The sequence below is a fragment of the Procambarus clarkii genome, chromosome 80 (assembly GCF_040958095.1).
Source record: "Procambarus clarkii isolate CNS0578487 chromosome 80, FALCON_Pclarkii_2.0, whole genome shotgun sequence".
NCBI lineage: Eukaryota > Metazoa > Arthropoda > Malacostraca > Decapoda > Cambaridae > Procambarus > Procambarus clarkii.
The window spans coordinates 22,621,051-22,643,323 of NC_091229.1; the positions used below are offsets into that span (position 1 = coordinate 22,621,051).

The 22,273-nt window shown below is 46.1% G+C and overlaps 1 protein-coding gene across 2 annotated transcripts in view; it reads right to left on the bottom strand.

Annotated features, from left to right (window-relative positions):
* LOC123746322 (protein Wnt-11b) overlaps positions 1-22,273 on the bottom strand; it is a 54,952-nt gene that overhangs the window by 12,345 nt on the left and 20,334 nt on the right. For both annotated transcript variants that reach the window (XM_045727729.2, XM_069314947.1), the window contains exons 2-4: positions 7,310-7,551; positions 6,605-6,834; positions 3,381-3,740 (exon numbers count right to left, since the gene is read on the bottom strand). In XM_045727729.2, coding sequence (XP_045583685.1) covers positions 3,381-3,740; positions 6,605-6,834; positions 7,310-7,551 — 832 coding nt within the window. The remainder of the gene's footprint in view (positions 1-3,380; positions 3,741-6,604; positions 6,835-7,309; positions 7,552-22,273) is intronic.

Genomic DNA, 22,273 nt, shown 5'->3' on the forward strand with positions numbered 1-22,273 from the left:
TAACTGTAAATGAATATGATCACGGATCGAGAGCTTCATACGGGGATTGCATATTCTGAATTGGTCTGACGTATGTGGCTTGATAGGTCCTGAATTTGTGAGTGTTTTTGTGCCTGTGTGTATTCAATTATGTGCACAAGCAGGCGATGAGTCACAATAACGTGGCCGAAGTAGTTTGACCAGACCACACACTAGAAGCTGAAGGGACGACGACGTTTCGGTCCGTCCTGGACCATTCTCAAGTCGATTGTGTGTCTCACAATCGACTTGAGAATGGTCCAGGACGGACCGAAACGTCGTCGTCCCTTCACCTTCTAGTGTGTGGTCATGTGCACAAGGTTTAATGCCTGGAAGATGTAGCTTCATCTCTTGGGCCGAACCTATTACAACGGTGCATCATCCAATCTCCCCGCTCGAGTGTATATGTAGATATATATGTAAATGTATATGCGAATGTGCTTCCCCGCGTTCTGGGGAAGAGCTGCATGCATGCACGCACGCACTGTTCACACTAGTGTCAGCACCCCACAGCAGGGAACACCCTCCCTGTACACCCTGGGGGCCGTACTGCAAGCAGGGCGCTATAATGCCCACTCTCCCACACCCCCCCAGCCTCCGGGGGCACCTGTGGTGGCTGCACATCAGGAGCATAATACAATCATCGGGGGATTCGAGCGAGCGTTGAACTTGCAAGCTTTAGTCTCCTCTCAGTTTAGCTGTCTACCAGGCAGCTACTTGCTTGGGCCTTCCCAGTTTGGTGCTTTGTTTTGATAAATTACTTGCTTGCTTGCTTGCTTGGTGTATGCTTGCAAGCCTTCTGTATGATCTGGGGTCCTCAGTCCAGTATTTCTTATAGGATTCATAGGATAGGATACATAGGATTCTCTGTGGCTTTGGAAAATATTATATGTTATTATTCCATATTAATCGTTAGTTATGGCGAGAGAGAAGGATTAAAATTAATCATCTGTGGATGTCAAAGGTCACTGATTTAATTCACTAAGACATTCCCTTCAATGATGAGAAAAATAATCATTGCCCAAATGGTTTATTGAGGTTAATCCTTTCGTTTGAAGCCCACCTCGGTAAATGCTTCACACACGTGCTGTAAATATAAAAATAAAAATTACGCCATAATTAAATCGCATAACGTAACCTACTTCAGGTCTAATTATATAAAAAATATCTAAATTTTTTTCAATTTAGATTTGAGAAAATATAGTGGGTGATTACACAGCGCGAATTAGGAATGCGCCTTTTGGGGATGGCCGCTGCTCTTAACAAGCATAGAGCCTAAGGGTGGGTTGTTATAGGCTTGTTATTGATTAAATCAAGTCTAGGTATCGCGGCTCGGAAGGAATAGTTAAGCGTGGGAATCAGACGCCAGCACTTGAACTAATAAAAACCGGATTCGTTAAATCGCGTTGATAATTTCAATAATAACTTTAGTAGCCCGTCCTCGTAAACAAAGGGCAAATGCTCGTTAAATCAATGCGGCTAACAACCCGTTCTCAGGCCAAGCTCGTTAATCCGGCGGCCCAAGCCCAAGACGTAGTCATTAATTTTAACGTGCTGTGTATTAAAAATAGGTTTGTTCTCATATATAATAAATATACAGTATATTAATTAACAGTATTCATTAAGGTTCTATATATAGACGTAGGTTAGGTTAGGTGTTTAGGTTCTGTTGGCGATTATTTGTATTTGTAGTACGTGGTTGAAGCATTTACAGCGTTGTGATTCGAACAAAAGTCGTCAGCGAAGCACTTGTTCCGTTAGTGTTCGAACGAAATAAGTTGTGAGCCGTGCGTAAACCGTTTTTCATTCATAAACAGTGGGTTTGGCGGGTGGATGGAATCACTCTTGGCCTTTGTTAATGAGGATGGGATACACAACTATTATATTCCAATTTTTGTAAATAGTGCTGCAAATCCGAATAACTGCGAAACATTATCAAAACACCTAACCTAGCCTTGACTTAAACACCCCCAATTATAATACACATTAACATCGATTTATTTTGAGAAAGTATATATATTTTTGTTGTTGGTTTCACAGGTACGTTAAAATTGTGGAATGTGATTTGAAAATTAGCGGTAGCCTGAGCCAACCTCTGCCAGAGACGGGTTCGGAGTCAGGTGTCAGATTGTGTAAACATTGCGTTAAAGAAACTTGAACACACTATAATGTTATCTTGAAATTGCATTTATGAAAAGTGTTTATAAATGAAGCGATAATTTCAGCTGTCATTTTTTTGTGTGGTTTAAAAGTGCGTGTGTGCAGCAATTGAGAAGGAAATTGCTATATGTAAAGACATGTAGCGAGGCTACATGTTAAGAGCCTGGAGCCAGATTCATGAAAGGATTTACGCAAGCACTTACGAACATGTACATCTTTTCTCAATCTTTGGCGGCTTTGTTTACAATTATTAAACAGTTAATGAGCTCCGAAGCACCAGGAGGCTGTTTATAACAATAACAACAGTTGATTTGGCAAGTTTTCATGCTTGTAAACTGTTTAATAAATGTAAACAAAGCCGTCAAAGATTGAGGGAAAATGTACACGTTCGTAAGTACTTGCGTAAGTGCTTTCGTGAATTTGGCCCCTGGATGTTAAGGTAATCTTCCTCTTGATGGAGATATTTGCCTGTGTTAATACAGGTGTTTTGTGCAGGTGTTTCGACGTAGTAATTATATTCGCAAGTTATCGCTGGGTAATCGTAAGTCCCACTCCCCACGGTCTGAAACCATCAGGTATTTACGTCTTCACTTACGATATCTGTACATCTTAATCATGGCGGATTTGTGTACATTTATTATGCGGTTTAAGAGCTCGCAAACTTCACAACCCAAGGTTATTGTTGTGATTATTCGCAAGCTCGCAGTGCTGCGGAGATCGTAAACTGTAACCTCGTAATGCTTCGGAGCTCGTAAACTGTAACCTCGTAGTGCTTCGGAGCTCGTAAATTGTAACCTGGTAGCTTGCCAGGTAAGCTAAGTGCTGCACAGTATGCAGACGAGGAGTCACAATAACGTGGCTGAAATATGTTGACCAAACCACACACTAGAAGGTGAAGGGACGACGACGTTTCGGTCCGTCCTGGACCATTCTCAAGTCGATTGTGAGTCGACTTGAGAATGGTCCAGGACGGACCGAAACGTCGTCGTCCCTTCACCTTCTAGTGTGTAGTCTGGTCAACATCAGCACAGTATTTCCTCACAGGGTTTTCCTCTGATAAATGAATTATTTAATGATATAAATTCCATATAAATACATATGGAATGACACAGACACAGAGGAGCGACACATGACCCAAGTGGCTCATGATAAAACAGTAACACATGGCTCAGGAGACAGAGACACAGAGAAAGCCGGCTTACCCGTCTACCAACTCTGTTGTTGTGATGGTTCATGAGCGTTATAGCCGGATTCGGCTGTCTCTTCTTCCCCTTTTTTCTCCTGTTCTTTTTCCTGGACCTCAGCCGCGCCGCCCTCGCCAGGTCGTTGGCGCTGCTGCTGCCCTTGGCGGGCCTGTCCCTGCCGCTGCCTCTCCTGCCGGTGTTGCTGGTCTGCAGGTTGGTCTGCGTCGGCAGGTACTGGGCGTAGGGCTGCACTTCTCGGCTGTGTCGGACGCTATTGGTCCACCCTTCATCTGGCGGTTCCTGCTGCTGCACCTGCTGCTGCTGCTGCTCCTCCTCCTGCTGCTGTTTCGCTGCTGCTCGGCGGTGTCGACCCTGCAACTGATTGCAACTGCATTTTATTAAAGTGGATTGTTTAAAGTTTGAGTTTAGTTCACGTAGTATACAGTCTAAATCAATCCTGTGAGTGGACACACTGCCGTAGGGACAGTATTGGGCAGCGTCACTCATCCTGTGAGTGGACACACCGCCGTAGTGACAGTATTGGCCAGCGTCACTCATCCTGTGAGTGAACACACCGCCGTAGGGACGGTATTGTCGTAGCTCAGTCGATTAAGGCAGCCTCTGGGATGCTCCCGGACGCAGGTTCGAATCCTCGTCACGGCCCTTGTGGATTTGTTCATAGATAGATAGTTGCTGCACGTGAAATAGATCACACGTTCAATGGTAACCAGCTGGACGTACAATAGATATTTATCTGCACGTTCAATAAATCTTAGTTACACGTATAATAGATGACAGCTGCACGCACTAATGTATTTTGAGCTCCACCAAAAAAAAAGAAAAAAAAAACAAAAAACAAAAAACCGAAGGCGATAGATCGTGTGGAGGCGTGTGGTTAGTGGCTGATAGATTATGTGGCTCTCTGACCTTTTTTTACCCGCTGACAAGTTGGCCCCACAATTAAGACAAGTTGGTCCACCAGGTGCTGTCCGGCGCTTGGGGCTGCCTTAGGGGGTCCCACACGCTGCTTGACACGTTAATGGTGGGTTCATGTGCCGACCCCCCCCCTCACCCCCCCTTCTGTCCACCACCACTACCACAACCTCCCCCTCTGTCTACCACCCCCACCGCTGCTTCCTCTCCTGCCTCTACTGATATTGACAAAATATAAGAGTATGTGTTGCCTCTAGGAGCTGGTGACCACTGAATTGTCACGCTGGAATACATAGTGGAACTGAAGGAGTTGGTTAGACCAGGACATCTGTCGTAGAAGAGAGATTACAGATGTCGGGGCTACAGTAAGATGAGGGACTGTCTTCGTGAATCAGATGATGGACGTCTTTGTAGGTACATGTGTGTGCTGATGCGGAGGAGCCGTTCATACCTCACAAGAAGAAGGTGGACAAGAGACGTATAGTAATATTCACACTACAGGGGTACCCTGTCTGTCTGTCTGTCTGTCTGTCTGTCTGTCTGTCTGTCTGTCTGTCTGTCTGTCTGTCTGTCTGTCTGTCTGTCTGTCTCTCCCTCTCCCTTGATTCATGCTGGAGAACACCAATCAGGTGAGAGACCTTGGCTCATGGCGCGGGAAAACCACTTACATCTGATCACCTGATCAACCAGGCTGTGACTCATACGTCAGGCTGCGAGCAGCCGCGTCCAACCGCCTGGTTGATCAGTCCAGCAACCAGGAGGCCTGGTCGACGACCGGGCCGCGGGGATGCTAAGCCCCGGAAACACCTCAAGGTAACCTCAAGGTAACCCAGGTCACTTGCATATTTGAGCTAATAATAGGCAAAGTATGATGACTAGAATTTTTGTTTTAATTTTTGGGATATGCATGCACAGTGTTTTATATTATAACAAGAAAACAAAAATTGAAAAGGAAAGCAAACTAATCCCGGGTCCAATTGATATGGTATTCCAAAAATTTTCATGGTAACTTTATTCGCGTCGTGTCGGTTATCTTGAGATGATTTCGAGGCTTTTAGTGTCCCCGCGGCCCGGTCCTCGACCAGGCCTCCACCCCCAGGAAGCAGCCCCGTGACAGCTGACTAACACCCAAGTACCTATTTTACTGCTAGGTAACAGGGGCATAGGGTGAAAGAAACTCTGCCCATTGTTTCTCGCAGTTGATGTTTGTTTCTCTTGTGCCAATTAAATTCCCAACCCGACTATGTTGGGCATGTACCCCACAAGAATCACGGTGAAAAGTTGGCTGAGGCTTCCAACCTTCCTACAAACATACCGACATTCTAATTATATATATATATATATATATATATATATATATATATATATATATATATATATATATATATATATATATATATATATATATATATATGTTTGTGTGTGTGTGTGTGTTCTCACCAGAGATAATGCCACAACTGTGTTCAGATCAGAGATAATGCCTCACCTGTTTTCTCATGAGAGAAAAAGCCTGACCTGTTTTCTCAGGAGAAAGTCCCGGGGGACTTATATATATATATATATATATATATATATATATATATATATATATATATATATATATATATATATATATTTGTGAGAAGTTCCAACCACTTGGGCTGGTTGGTACAGTGAGGGTTTTTCTTCTTGTAGGTCGGTGTTCGATCCCCTATGGTCCAAGTGTTTGGGCACTATTCCTTCCCTTCGTCCTATCCCAGCTCCTTGTCCTCATATCCCAGCTGCTTGTCCTCATATCTCAGCTCCTTGTCCTCATATCCCAGCTCCTTATCCTCATATCTCGGCTCCTTGTCCTCATATCCCAGCTCCTTGTCCTCATATATCAGCTCCTTGTCCTCATATCCCTTCCAAATGAAAAAAGTTTTCTCCTGACTTTTGCTAAAAAATAAGACGAGATACACGTGCCTGTTTGACCTTTATATGTACACACGCACACAGAGGTTGCTGTGTAGCACAGTGGCCTACATCGTCAACTAACAACCAAGGATCACGAGGTTGATCCCCCACGGCACGACAGAAGCGTTTGTATACAATGTTTCCTTCCATCTGATGCCTGTGTTCACCTCGCAGTAAATATATAGGTTGCCCTGGGGGACTTAGATAGCTATTAGCATCCTTAGGGAAGGTCAGGAATAGGCCTAGTAGATATGATATATGAAATATGTTCACGTGTGATTATATATTTACGGGTTATTCATGCCCGTGCCACCTCTTGGGTGGCTCAATCTTCATCAATCATCTGATTACATATAAGCATCGTTTATACTGACCTTTAGTCTGTTGTTTTTGGTGTTTCTGGCGTCGATGAAGTCCCTGGCGAAAGAGGCGCCAAACCTGACGTTGTCGCCGCAGCCTCCCCACTTGAAGTAACCATTGGGGGGTTCCTGCGGGACCCTGCCGCAGCCGCAGAGGACCAGGGTGCCCTGGGAGCACGCCCTCGACACCGCCCACGTCACAGCAGCCGAGCTGAGGGCGTGCACTACTGCCTGCTCCCGCGTACCTTGCCAGGGGGGGAAAAAGATATACACAGCTCTTCGTTATCCTGGCTGACTGTATAACCACACTGTAACCCCGTGTAGCAGGGTCCTAGCATTCTGTTCCAGCCGCCTAGCTCCTAGCCACTACCCAATTGCAGCAAGATTCTATGGGTTGGTACCCCTGCCTTTTAGTGCCTAGCTAGTACGTACCTGTAGCAGGATTCCTGGGACTGCTACTTACCCCAACGCCTCTTGCCAGCACCTCCTGTAGCAGGGCCCCCTAGAGGCCACCACCGGGCTCCAAACTCCTGTAGCAGGCCCCCTAGAAGCCACCACCGGGCTCCAAACTCCTGTAGCAGGCCCCCTAGAAGCCACCACCGGGCCCCAAACTCCTGTAGCAGGCCCCCTAGAAGCCACCACCGGGCCCCAAACTCCTGTAGCAGGCCCCCTAGAAGCCACCACCGGGACCCATGCACCCTCCCGCAAGGAAGTACTCACCCATCGTAAGATCGGGCGAGAGATTGGGGGCGTTGAGGACAGAGGAACAGTTCCACCTCCTGGAGTGGAAGACCCTCTGACAGGTGGTGACGGTGGTGGAGGCGGCGTGGGTGACGTGGGGCATCACCTCCACTTGACCTCTACACGTGTGAGTTTGACCTCGCGTGAACCCGTAGACTCGCCGTGCGTTCTTGCAGCTCCGGGAGTGACCCCAACGCTCGTATCCGCCCCGATGGAGCGACCTGACGGCGCAAGTCTCACACATTACAGTAATAATAATAATAACCAGAGTATATAATCACCCTAACGTGTCAATGATAAAATTTGTGTTTGTGTGAATTGTGTGAAAGTGTTTGGTCCGGCTTCAGTGAAAGCCTCAGGAAACCCTTGTATGTTCAGTAGGACTCCAGGCTGCAATCCTTGTGACCATGTCGTGCTCTGATTGTCTGGTGCGTGGGACACTCCATAGGTTCGAATCCTCATCACTGCTCCTACGGATTGTCTCAATAATAATTAATAATTATAACGAGCTCCACTACTCAGTCGCCGGCCACTGAACAACTACGTGAACATGCGGTTCTGTAACGTGTTCAGCAAGTGATGCTGTTCTCTCTCCCGGGTCGTTCATGAATAAGTGATGAACATGTGTGTGTGCATTCAGCCCATCCTCTGAATAGACAGTACGTTTTAATACTAAATATAATAAGTACAATCCTGACTATTGGCATAGTACATAAATATACTTAATTGCCAGCATCACACCAAAATATTAGTTATATTAGAGTTTACCTGAAAAGCTGTATAGCAAACCACGACCTAATCTAACCTTGGGGGTGTAGGAGGACAAGCATGTCGATAACATTTATTGCTTTTTAATCACAATTAGTACTTAACCTATAGCTATATATGATATTACAATTTTATAAAACTAATAAAACAAAACTAAAGTCTTTCAATAAATTATAAAGTAACTCAGGATATTTTCAAATTTTGTATAAAATCTCTTATTGTTTAATAAACCTGAAAAAGAAATTCTTTATATTTAAAACTTGTGTATATAGAATTGAACACGAAAACTTCAACCTAAAAATTTTGAGTGTATTAATAGTTAATGAGGAGTATATATGGGAAGGTAAATGTAACAGCACAATAAGTGTAATTATGTACTATGCAGACAGTCAGGAATGTACTTTTTACATTTAGTATTAAAACGTACTGTCTATATGGAGGATGGGTTGGTGCATTTTGGGCCTTGTATGGGGGTGTTATTTTGATTCGTAAAGAACTTCACTCACCTGTATGTGACCTCTGACCTTGTGAACCTTGACCCCGGCCACCTTGGTCCACGTGTGATGGCAGGCTATCTTGAGATGATTTCGGGGCTTTAGTGTCCCTGCGGCCCGGTCCTCGACCAGGCTTCCACCCCCAGGAAGCAGCCCGTGACAGCTGACTAACACCCAGGTACCTATTTTACTGCTAGGTAACAGGGGCATAGGGTGAAAGAAACTCTGCCCATTGTTTCTCGCCGGCGCCCGGGATCGAACCCGGGACCACAGGATCACAAGTCCAGTGTGCTGTCCGCTCGGCCGACCGACTCCCAACATAATTACCTCATGTCATATAGTAATGTATATACCATATATGAAGAGTATGTATGTTTATGAATACAGACTACATATGTATATAGGTACTTGGTGACACAGGGACAGCTGCTCTCCGTCCACGTCAATGAGGCGATGACCTCGTTTCTTGCAAGGTCGGCGTTCGATCCCCAATGGTCCAAGCGGTTTGGCATCGTTCCTTTCCCCTCCCCCCTGCTCTCTTTCCCCGGCTCCTTGCCTGTCCTCGTCTTTCTCTCATATGATATATCGTCATATTGTTATGTGGAGAATGGGGACCTGCTGCATGGGTAACAGCTTCTCCCTCTGCTCCCCCCCCCGCTTGTAGGTCGTAGAGAGACACGACCTCTTCTCCTCTCACTCGTAGGTCGTAGAGACACGACCTCTGCTCCTCCGACTCGTAGGTCGTAGAGAGACACGAGTTCTGCTCCTCCTACTCGTAGGTCGTAGAGACACGACCTCTGCTCCTCTCACTCGTAAGTCGTAGAGAGACACGACCTCTGCTCCTCCGACTCGTAGGTCGTAGAGACACAGGACCTCAGCTCCTCTCGTAAGTCGTAGAGAGACACGACCTTTAGCTCCTCTCACTCGTAAGTCGTAAAGAGACACGACCTCGGCTCCTCTAACTCGTAGGTCGTAGAGAGACAGGACCTCGGCTCCTCTCACTGGTAGGTCTTAGAGAGACACAGGACCTCAGCTCCTCTCGTAGGTCGTAGAGAAACACGACCTCTGCCCCTCTCCACATATCAGAGAGACCATATACTACCTGCTGGCGGCCCTGGCTGGCGGTCATGTCGTCGCCTCCCTCCCCCGGTGCCCGCGCCGCGCGCCACTGAGGTCTCCTGACGTCCCCGGAGCGTGCTGGCGGGTATCAGAGCGCGGGAAGATGAGGACAGCGTTGAGAACGACTGTCGCGTGGCTCTGATTGCTACAATTGACCGCCAGTTAGCGCTGTTATTCGTTAGCGATGACTGGCGCGTTTTTTGTGTGTGTTGCGCTCGTCTCCGGCGTAATTGTAGTGTACCTGCCGATATTTTTTTGGTGCGGAACGTTATACAATCAATATTGTTATGGTTTTGTAAATGGGCGCGATTTTTATTGGGTGTGCGTGCTTTTGTGTGTGTGTGTGTGTGTGTGTGTGTGTGTGTGTGTGTGTGTGTGTGTGTGTGTGTGTGTCTGTGTGTGTGTGTGTGTGTGTGTGTGTGTGTGTGTGTGTGTGTGTGTGTGTGTGTGTGTGTGTGTGTGTGTGTGTGTGTGTGTGTCTGTGTGTGTGTGTGTGTGTGTGTCTGTGTGTGTGTGTGTGTGTGTGTGTGTGTGTGTGTGTGTGTGTGTGTGTGTCTGTGTGTGTGTGTGTGTGTGTGTGTGTGTGTGTGTGTGTGTGTGTGCGTGCTTTTGTGTGTGTGTGTGTGTGTGTGTGTGTGTGTGTGTGTGTGTGTGTGTGTGTGTGTGTGTGTGTGTGTGTGTGTGTGTGCGTGCTTTTGTGTGTGTGTGTGTGTGTGTGTGTGTGTGTGTGTGTGTGTGTGTGTGTGTGTGTGTGTGCGCGTGTGTGTGTGTATTTAGAAACGAGCGTGTATGTTTTCAAGATTTTGTACACATTTGCCGCTCCATAAATAAATCCAACCTTCTAACCTCACCAGAAGTGTACGAACCCAACCCACCCACCCAACCTATCGAGTCCGATGCATAGAACACGTAGATTCTCGTCAGCCGTTTTCCTAGTAGGCTGCATCTGTAACGTTGGTTACCAAACGTACCAAACGCAATTTATTCGTATAGATGACGGGTGACTATAGCACCTATAGACAGGCTAGAGACAGAGGGGGGAAAACCAGGCTTAAATAGACAGTCACAGGCTGAGTTACGCAGACAGACAGACAGTCGGATACTCACTTATAGACAGACAAACGCTTCACTCTCCTAGTAACAGAAGCTCAGACGGTAGTGGAATGAAGAAGATAGTGTAAAATGCAATTCAAGTCAGTATGCTTCAAGAGAATACATATCAATACAACACCGTTCTATACAATACCTTGCAATACAACACCCCCTTCTATACAATACAATACCCTGCAAATACAACACAATTCATGAACCAGAGAAGAAAAACAACATTATGACCTGTCTGAGCACATCAAGAAGTGACACAAAAAATGAGTAATGAAAATTATATATAATTTCATCTCCAGTCTATAATTAAAGATAGCAAGTTTAGTTATCAAGTTGAGGGAAGAAAGGTATTATTACTGAGTGTGTACGTCAGCTGGCCCCAGTTGATAACGCAAAGGAGGGAGGGGGGAGGTGGAGATTGAAGGGCTGTAGCATTGGGAAGATGAAGTTGTTGAAGCCTGCTGGGTGAGTGAGAGAGTGAGTGAGAGGGTGAGTGAGTGAGTGGGTGAGTGAGTGACAGGTTTCGTTACGTGTAACAATTTGTAGGGTTTATATATCTTGGAACTCCAGTACAATATGCATGGCTGAACTCCTTGTTGTGGTGGTGGCAGAGTGGTGGCAGGATTGATGAACTAGCAATAACTATAGACCGCGAAGAGTTCGAGCCCCAGAGTTCTTTCTGCGCGATAACAGCACCTGAAACCCTCGGACGGGAACAGAACAGGTAGCGTTATCTCGTGACTACAGCGGGATATATACTCGCGGGAAAACTGTTTACCTAGGTTTACCTAAAGTGTTTGTTGTGAATGGCTGTATCGATCATGTAGCGATCATGTTCTCAAGTTGGGGGATGGATACCTGGTTGACACCTGGTTGATGGGGTTCTGGGAGTTCTTCCACTCCCCAAGCCCGGCCCGAGGCCAGGCTTGACTTGTGAGAGTTTGGTCCACCAGGCTGTTGCTTGGAGCGGCCCGCAGGCCCACATATACCTGGTTGATGGGGTTCTGGGAGTTCTTCTACTGCCCAAGCCCGGCCCGAGGCCAGGCTTGACTTGTGAGAGTTTGGTCCACCAGGCTGTTGCTTGGAGCGGCCCGCAGGCCCACATATACCTGGTTGATGGGGTTCTGGGAGTTCTTCTACTCCCCAAGCCCGGCCTGGGGCCAGACTTGACTTGTGAGAGGTTGGTCCACCAGGCTGTTGCTTGGAGCGGCCCGCAGGCCCACATATCCATGGAGGTGGCTTCCTCAACTTCTTTCAGCGTGTTCCGCTTGTTGACCTCCCGTACTGGGAACGAGTATTTCCTTACATTTCTTAAGCTCATTTGCTTCTCCAGCTTCCACTTATATCTTCCTCGTCCTACTTTGTCTCATTTTAAAGAGGCTGCCCTTGTCCACCTTCATCAGTATCCTGTATGTTACGATCATGTCTCTGTTTCTTCCGTCCTCCAGGGCTGTGAGGGGTTAGCTCACTTATTAACCAATCCTTATAGTTCATTCCTCTTGGCTCTGGCACTAATCTTGTTGCGAACCTTTGAACTTTTCCATTTTGGTTTTATGTTTCACAAGGTGCGGATTCCAGACCGGTGCTGCATATTCCAGCATTGATCTAACAAACGCTGTGAAAATTGCCTTGAAAGAACCCTGGTTTAGGTTTCTAAACGACGTTCTAATGTTTGTAAATGGTATTGTGTTTATGTTGACCAGACCACACACTAGAAGGTGAAGGGACGACGACGTTTCGGTCCGTCCTGGACCATTCTCACAATCGACTTGAAAATGGTCCAGGACGGACCGAAACGTCGTCGTCGTCCCTTCACCTTCTAGTGTGTGGTCTGGTCAACATACTTCAGCCACGTTATTGTGACTCCTCGCCTGCACCGTGTTTATATGTTCCTCTGGAAATAATTTTGGAATTATATCCACTCTCAAATGCTTTTCCCATCAACAGCCGTACTGAAGGAGGCGACGCGACCTCGCTCTGGTATGTGATAGCCAGAGTGTGTGTGTGTGTGTGTGTGTGTGTGTGTGTGTGTGTGTGTGTGTGTGTGTGTGTGTGTGTGTGTGTGTGTGTGCCCGTTAATTAACAGACCCGTAAAAAAAAACCATGGTTGTGGTTCCCTGCGTCTCCTAAGTGGACAGTTGTACCCCTCGCTGGGGGGCCTGTCTGTCTGGCTTATAAAAAGATACAGCGACTTCTACCAGTTGAGCTCCACCCGTCTGGTCCCCCCCCCCCCACCAACCACCAACCATCCATTGGGAACTAGTCAGGGAGCATGGTACCCACGTCGACCAAACACCAGCCAACCAACCCCGCCGCCGTAGACCAGTTTGACCCATTACCGCCAGTTCCCGCACCTCGTCTCGTTCCACAAAGTATCAAATAAAGAGTACCCCCATGATTGACGCCATTCTTGCTACGACTCTAAGATTTGACTCTACGGCTCTCAAGCTTAAGGAAGGAGTCTTACGTCGCCGTAAGCAAGGACTCTATATATAGAGCTCTGTTTTGTCATGTGTTTGGTGTGTCATGTTTTTCTGACAAGGATTTATATGCTGCATTTCGGATCGAGGAATTAAAGAATGTGGCAGTGAGGAAATTATGAGAAAGCACTAAGCCAGTGCGACTCCATAGCGTTTGGAAGGGATATGAGGACGAGGAGCTGGGATATGTGGACAAGGTGCTGGGATATGAGGATAAGGTGCTGGGATATGAGGACCAGGAGCTGGAATATGAGGATCAGGAGCTGGGATATGAGGACGAGGAGCTGGGATATGTGGACAAGGAGCTGGAATATGAGGACATGGAGCTGGGGTAAGACGAAGGGTAGGAGTGGTGCCCAATCACTTGGACCATCGGGGATCGAACACCCTCCTTGCAATAAGCGAGTCCGTCGCTGCACTGATCAGTCCAACTGGTCGGAACTAGAAGGAAGGAAATGCATTTAAGATTAGCATAAATAGGCAAGGGAATCTTATCAGTTCTTAATGCTTTCATCTGACGTTCCGTCGCAAAACTCCATCTCCAAGAAACTGCTGAGAAAATGGCCTCCAGTTCCCCGAAGTCGACGGAAAGGAACCCGAACAGCGCAAGAAAAATAAGAGGAAAAAGCCATCCAAGAAACAGTCGGTGTTAACAAGTTTATGACGGTAAGTCACTTGTTCGATGCTCTGCTGTCTCCTGATGCCATTCAGAGTTTTGTATAGTCTTTACCTGATTCCCCGAGCGGACCCGACTTTGTCATTCTGACGGACGCTGACTTGGTCAGTCGTATACGTAACCGGCTTGGCCAGTCAGATGGACCCAACTTGATCACTCATGCAGACTGTACTTGACCAGTCCGACCGGGCTGACTTTAGTCCAACGAACCTGACTAATTGAGTCCGACGGAGCGACCTGACCTACCGAGCGACTCACAGCGGTGTCCGGTTGCTGCAAGTGTCGCGTTGTTTACTTAAAAGGCTGCGAGGGCCTTAGAAATTGGTCGCAATCCCATTAGCGGGACTCTGGCATCACCATTAGACACCCACTTGATGATATATACACCCCCCCCACCCCTTACCCCCCCCTCCCCTTCCCCTCCCCTTCCCCACAACAGCCACGGTCCAGAATGTCGACCAATCAGGATTCCTTACAAGGCTGATTGGGTAAACTGACACTTAGGCAGCTAGTTCTAAGACGAACTGAACGTTAACTTTATCCGATAGCGGTGGTACGGGTCCACGAGGAGGGGGAGAAGGGGGGGGAGGGGGGGAAGGCAATTAGAATACCAGCTCTGTTCGATAACTACCCAACCACGGAGCATATCCTTTAACCGTGCCAGCCCAACAAGGCGACAGTTTCCTGGGGTAAATACTTGAAATTAATTTTCTTCCACAATTTCTTAATTCCAATCTTGTTTGCTCCCCTTACTTCTGACACATCCAAACAACTAAATATTTGATTGCAAGATAATCCAATCTAGCAGCCTGGCATATTGCAATGATTACATTCATGTTGCAGTCTTGCAGACATGGGGGAAAATGGAGGTGGTGGTTCTTATGTTAATGAATTTGAGGTAAACTGATTGATTGATTGATGAAGATTAAGCCACCGAAAAGGTGGCACGGGCATGAATAGCCCGTAAGTGGAGGCCTTTCTGAGCCATTACCAGTATCAATAGATGATACTGGAGATCTGTGGAGGTGCGACTGCACCCTGCGTGATGGGAGATGTCTCCCGTCAGGTAAACTGGTTGGCCAGATGAGTTGAGACGCCTGCTGTTTGTTAATGGACTTTATCAAACAGATTTGCAAGATGGGGCATGACACCTGCCCCGTCCCTTCTCCTCAGGTGAGGGAGGGGGGAGGGCAGTTTCTACTGAGGGTGGGTGATGCCCTTCTTCAGATGACCATCTCTGACCTGCTAAGCTGATTATACCATTCTGGTAGTCTTGGACCAGGGGGGTACCATTGGGGTATACCATCTTGGTCGTCTTGGTACACTACATCCTCATCTTGGTACTTCCTGATACACTATTGTGTGGTAGTGTATCTAACGGAGGGACTTGTTGATAAGTTAAATAGGGAGGATTGTATTTTGTGAACGCTAGAACACACAGAGACCAGCTACATTTCTACTGTGTTGGAGAGTTGGTACACACGGTACCCCTGTACCGTGCACGGTACTGGTTAACCTTGCTTCTCACTTCTACATGTACCTCTCTCTCTCTCTCTCTTCTCTCTCTCTCTCTCTCTCTCTCTCTCTCTCTCTCTCTCTCTCTCTCTCTCTCTCTCTCTCTCTCTCTCTCTCTCTCTCTCTCTCTTGAATTTTGTCTTAACAGCTTTAGATAAGATTGTGAAGAATATTTTTGGTTCTTCTCAAGTGATTATCTTATAAGATAATAACTTGAGAAGTACTTATAAGATAATCACTTGAGAAGTACTTACCTGATAAGCACTTGAGAAATACTTATAAGTACTTCTCAAGTGATTATCTTGTGAGTGAGTACAAGTAGTCACTCCAGCTTGTTGTGAGAACTCCATTACAGATCTGAGATGGGAGTAGCAGAGGATTTTGCATCACTAACCATCAGGGTAATTAGGCATTCAGATGCAACTTTTTTTTTTTGTAACATGTCACATGAGGATGAATTGATGGCTTAACAAGTCATCAATGAGGTACTAGAAGTTTCCCCACACCAGCTCTAAGTCCCGTTTGGACTTGGACCTGGTGTGAGGAACACCACACCAGCTCCAAGTCCCGTCCCAGCATTACATTTACACACACACACACACATAAGTCCCACATGTCTGTCCCTACTACTCTACATATGTAGAGTATCCTATTACCGTATACATATTGGGTCCATTCCAGGATCATAACTTGTTCCATCTTGTGGCTTGTTGGGGTAGCAGATCTCTTTACTTCTAGGACCTCATCGCTTGTTACAGGTTGTTAGTGAGTAAAGATGCACTTGGTTTCTAAGGAAAGTATAAAGACAGGTGTTCATTCGGCGTTGTTAGGGTTTGTGTTCATGTTAGGAGGGGGGGGGGGAACTAGTCATTATAAATTAGTTATAATGACTACTAATCTGTTATTTCTCTCCATAGTGTAAGCTAAAGTCGCGAGGAAATGTTTGAGACAATGTCGTGTATCTTGTGAGATTGAAACGTAAAGTTCCCGGCGTAAAGCCGCCCTATCTCACTCACCAAGATGTGTGTGTGTGTGTGTGTACTCACCTAGTTGTGTTTGCGGGGGTTGAGCTCTGTCTCTTTGGTCCCGCTTCTCAACCGTCAATCAACAGGTGTACAGGTTCCTGAGCCTATTGGGCTCTATCATATCTACACTTGAAAATGTGTATGGAGTCAGCCTCCACCACATTACTTCCTAATGCATTCCATTTGTCAACCAGTGTGTGTGTGTGTGTATGTGTGTGTGTATGTGTGTGTGTGTGTGTGTGTGTGTGTGTGTGTGTGTGTGTGTGTGTGTGTGTGTGTGTGTGTGTGTGTGTGTGTGTGTGTGTGTGTGTATGTGTGTGTGTGTGTGTGTGTGTGTGTGTGTGTGTGTGTGTGTGTGTGTGTGTGTGTGTGTGTGTGTGTGTGTGTGTGTGTGTGATTCATCGCTCGAGCGTGTGTTCGGAGTGGTTGACAATGTGTTTATCAACTACATGTTGACGTCTTGTTTGGAGCTGCTGCAGCTGCTCTAACTGCTGTAACTGATCCTCTAGCCATTATTGACCCAGCAGCTGCTGCATTAACCACTTCAACACTTGAAACAAACAGATAATATATATATATATATATATATATCCTTCATAAAAATACACGCTTCTCACCCTTGCCTGCCGTCCACACCCTGTTAGTCTCTCGTATAAATTAACCTGGTAATCACCACATTTGTGACGTAGGTGGTTTCGAAGGCCCCCCCCCCCCCCAGGCATTGGGGGGGGGCCAAGGGGTCAAGCATTGGGGTCAAGGCGATGGGTTTAAGCATGACGGGCAAGTTGAGTAGTTGTTGTTGTTTAAGATTCGCTACCTAGATCAAAAAGTTCCAAGTAGCACGGGCTATGGTGAGCCCGTAGTTTTCTTTTTTGGACAAGGCTTTGTGTGTGTGTGTGTGTGTGTTTAGTGTCAACTGTTGATGGGGAACTTGTTTGTTTGGTAATGTGGAGCTTGACGCCTGGGAGATGAAGGCATGAAAGGTAATGAACACACACACACACACACACACACACACACACACACACACACACACACACACACACACACACACACACCACAGAACTGGTTCAGTCTACCTGCCCAATTATCTCTCACTTAATTCACTTATTATTCCAAATATATAGAGCGTGTCTAATGCATCAACTAGGCAGACACTTCATGGTGGAGAGTGAGTTAGTGTTTGTGTGTTTGGTATCCTCGTTGGTACCACGTGCTCCCTCGGGGCACCTCCCACCCCTATGGGGGTGTAGGAAGGTGTGGGTATGGGCGTAGGTAACTGGGTTGAAGGGGAAAAATAGGTATAGGCAAGTGTAGGTGTTGGGGAAATTCGGTTAGCTTGGGGTCATACTGGTTAACATACACCATACGCGAGCTCATACACACACGCATTTATTAGATATAATAGAGGAAAAATAGATTAGAAAGGCGGGGTCCAAGAGCTAACAGCTTGATTCTGTGGAAACAAATAGTAAATACACATGCACTGACAAATATGAATAGCTCAGTTCTTACTGTCTAATTGAAATCAACTTCTGTAGAAGTGGGGAGAGAGAGAGAGAGAGAGAGAGAGAGAGAGAGAGAGAGAGAGAGAGAGAGAGAGAGAGAGAGAGAGAGAGAGAGAGACAGACAGAAACAGAGAGATAGAGAGACAGAAACAGAGAAATAGAGAGACAGAAACAGAGAAATAGAGAGACAGAAACAGAGAGAAAGAGACTATCTTTGCTGCCAATCACGGCACGTCTATAAGCCAGTGGATACCAGGAAGGTGAAGGCGCGGGCGCCCCTGCGATCTTCATAACAATAATATCAACATAACATCTCCTCCGAGACGCCCTTCTTAGCATGCCAGCGATGGCGCAGTGGGGGTCTCCAAGCCCACTGGGGCTAAAACCTTTCCTTGATTGGTTTTCAGACGAGCCAATCGCAGCAACACCTTATCAAAGACTGGTTACTTGAGTTACTGTCGGTGTTTAGACTCTGTAAGTCTGAATGAAGAGCGAATTTTGGTAGTACAACCATTACAACTATATCCTTCAGTGTAGATAGTCTCACAACCCTTCAGTGTAGTCTCATAACCCTTCAGTATAGTCTCACAACCCTTCAGTATAGATAATTTACCCAACTCTCCTTCAGTGTTAGACTCTGCATGGATGGCTTCATGAGAAGATTCATGCTGACTGCTATAATATTATCGATTATAAGTCAGGTATAATGAATTAATTCAAGATATTAGATAATGTGATAATTAACGAGTCTTGGTCTGAATTATAATTAACTTGACATCTAAAGTATGTTGCATTTACATTTAACGGCTTTTGTCGTTTGTCGTGTTCTATATTCTGCTTTTTTGTATTTATAAATGCAGTATATTGTATGTAGCATATTGTTTAATGCGGTATATCTAATGTATTTTTAAATTAGTGTGTCTATTTGTCCGTGGCTGGAGGCCAGAATATTGGGGGGATTAACCTAAAACAATTTTCAACATCAATTTATGTTGGGTACATATTCCAAAGGCGTGGGTTGAGTTGGCATTAATGACAAGAGTGCCACATGACATGGTACCAAAGCTACCCCCTCGACCACCCCGAGGACGAAGCTCTCTATAGCATTATGGCTCGAAACAAAAAAGCAGACAGTAGCAGACTGACAGATGAACAAAACAGGCAGTAAGAGACAGCCTGACAGAACAAAGACAGACATATCAAGAACCAGAGAGACAGATAAACATACAGACACAGACTAAGACCAATATTGAAATATGCAGTTTTGGTGCCTATACAATACGTCAATAAACTTGATAAAAGATGCAAAGAAAGTATGCTACCAAATGGCTTCCGTAATTGAAAAACAAAAGCTACGAGGAGAGGCTTTGAGGTGTTAAATACACCAAAATTAGGAGATATAATAGAAAGAAGTGATATGATCACTATGTACAACATCTCAACAGGAATCGCCCAAATTGACAAGGAACCATTCTTGAAGCCTGCAACTTCGAGAACCAGAGGCGCCATGGATTCACGATAAGGGAACAAAGGTGTTAAAAATATATTAGAAAGTCCTTTTTTTTGCGAGCAGAGTTGTATAGATGGAACAAGCTAAGTGAAAAGGCGGAGGCCCAAACCGTCAGGGGTTTCAAAGACAGAGTACTGGGAAATGAGACGGGAAGCGTAGCTGTCTCATGCTGTCGCTTGGCTTGATAGATACAGACTATTAGTCTGTAGCTGACAGACTGACAGATCTAGTATGCTTGGGTCGACTGCATTAACCTGGGCAGCGACGGATATCCCATTTCATGTGTGTGTGTGAGGAGTCGTGATGTATGTATGTATGTATGTATGTATGTATGTATGTATGTATGTATGTATGTATGTATGTATGTACGAGGCGCCGTAGTGGATGAGGGAAGAGCGAGGGCCCGACATTCAGGTAAAAACTGACCCCAGTCCTGGTCGCTATTGCCTCTGGGGACAGCTGGGGTCTAGCCGTCTATCCTCGCTCACTGGCTCCAGGAAGCCCACTCCAGCCCCTCGTACTCTCACTTTACCACTTAAAACACTACGTCGAGCTCCACTTGGCAAGTATATACACCCCTTTCATGGGACGCTTGGTCTCTCATTGGGGGATCGAAGTGGCGCGCGAAAATGGGGGAACTATTTTATTTTTTCCACGAGGAAGCTGTTCTTGTCTGGGTGACCTTGTGAGGTGGGCAACGGGTACTGGGGGCAGGGGTATTACGTGCTGTTATTATGTGGCTCCCTTGGGGGGCGGTGGGCGGCGTGTGGGTGGTTAGTGGGTGGTGGTGGGCGGCCTGAGGGCGGGCCACGGGGACTCGGCCTGGACGGCAAATCTACTCATGTAACTACATGTTCTCGTTCGTGGTGCGTCACTTCAACCAGCCCAACTCAACACCAGCCCCTACAAGACTATCACTCGATCTGATCCCATGGAGTCCGCCTCGATTCTGACGTTTCTGGTTATACACAACCGATGCCTTTGTTTACGGAGTGGTAATCGAGAGAATCATTTTAGCCTCAAGGTTTTTTTTTTGGTGGGGACCATTCATCGCTTTTGACAATTCCCGTTGTTGGAGACAAGACGCAACTCCACAACTGTTGTTGACCAGACCACACACTAGAAGTTGAAGGGACGACGACGTTTCGGTCCGTCCTGGACCATTCTCAAGGCCACAACTGTTGTTTAACTCCCAGGTACCTGTATCCTGCTAGGTAAAACAGAGGCATCAGGCAAAGAAAACGTGCCTAACCGTTTCTGTCCTGGGCGGGAGGTTGGCCCGTGCAGGCCCCCCCCCCCTCGAGTGTGTTTCGAGGACGTAGCCCACTGCACTATAGAACCTGGAGACAAATCAACTTAGGCTAATGCTCTCCTTAGTTCAAATTACAAAGCATTCACCATTCTGACTTCAACAACTTGAAAACAGACACCAATTACATTCGATGAGAACTTGGCCACAAGTCCTCAAGCATTTACGAAACCTGTACATCTTTCCTCAGTCATGGGACGGTTTAGTTTACATTTATTAAAGTTTCTGAGTTCCGAAGCACTACGAGGTTGTATATAACAATAATAACCTCGGGTTGTAAAGTTTCCGAGCTCGTAAACTGTTTACAAATGTCAACGAAGTATATATGCTTAATTAAAATAGAGCCAGTGCCTTTCACAACAGGCATTTGTTTCTGTTTAAATTTCTATATTCGTTGGTATTAAAGGTAAAAAAAACTGGATTTTCCCAAAAATCTGAGTTCAGAGCTGAGTTCGGAGCTCCTGCCCGATGGGATTACTTCTCTTTCGCTGCGTCAGACGGAGACGCAAACCGTGAGTCGACGACCCAGTGAACCGAAGGACCACGTTAGATACGCTTCACTTGACGCGCCTCCCGTCAGAGACGCAAAGTGCACGTCACTTGACGCTTTCCCGCCCTCCCCGCCAGAGACGCAAAGCGCGCGTCACTTTATATACCAGAGGCTCCTGGTGGGGCGTGTCAACTGGGAGACAGTGTGCGTGCGCTGTCTCCTTTGTGTACTGTACCCTCACGTCACACCTGTAGTTACGAATATATATATATATATATATATATATATATATATATATATATATATATATATATATATATATATATATATATATCTCCCGTCACGTAGGGTGCAGTCGCACCTCCACAGATCTCCCGTATCATCTATTGATACTGGTAATGGCTCCAAAGGGCCACCACTTACGGGCTATTCATGCCCGTGTCACCTTTTGGGTGGCTTAATCTTCATCAATCAATCAATTCAACACACACACGAACAGCACCGCTCCTGTGCCAGGTAAGCTACGGGCTCACCATAGCCCGTGCTACTTGGAACTTCTTCCGAGTAGCTTGAATCTATAACAACATCATCAACACACACCATGTATCCAATAACAACCGCTCAACATACCACAATAATCTAATTAAGACTCAAAAACCAATTTGATATTCCGAAATCGTGCTAATTAACCATTTTTTTTTAGTGTCGGCACCTCTTAAGTGCGTTAGTATATATATAATCGCCTGGATTGGTGGTTAAGAGGCAAATTGCCATTAATAGTTTGGTCAACTGATTACTTATTGGTTCGATCTGTCATCATATAAGTGTATTAATTTTGTGATGGAATCTTTGAGTGGTTTAGTGGGGCTAAAAGGCTAAAAGCCTTTTGCTGTTTGTTGAGTCATTAAGGGATTAGTTTGACAAGAAATTTGATAAATGTATAAG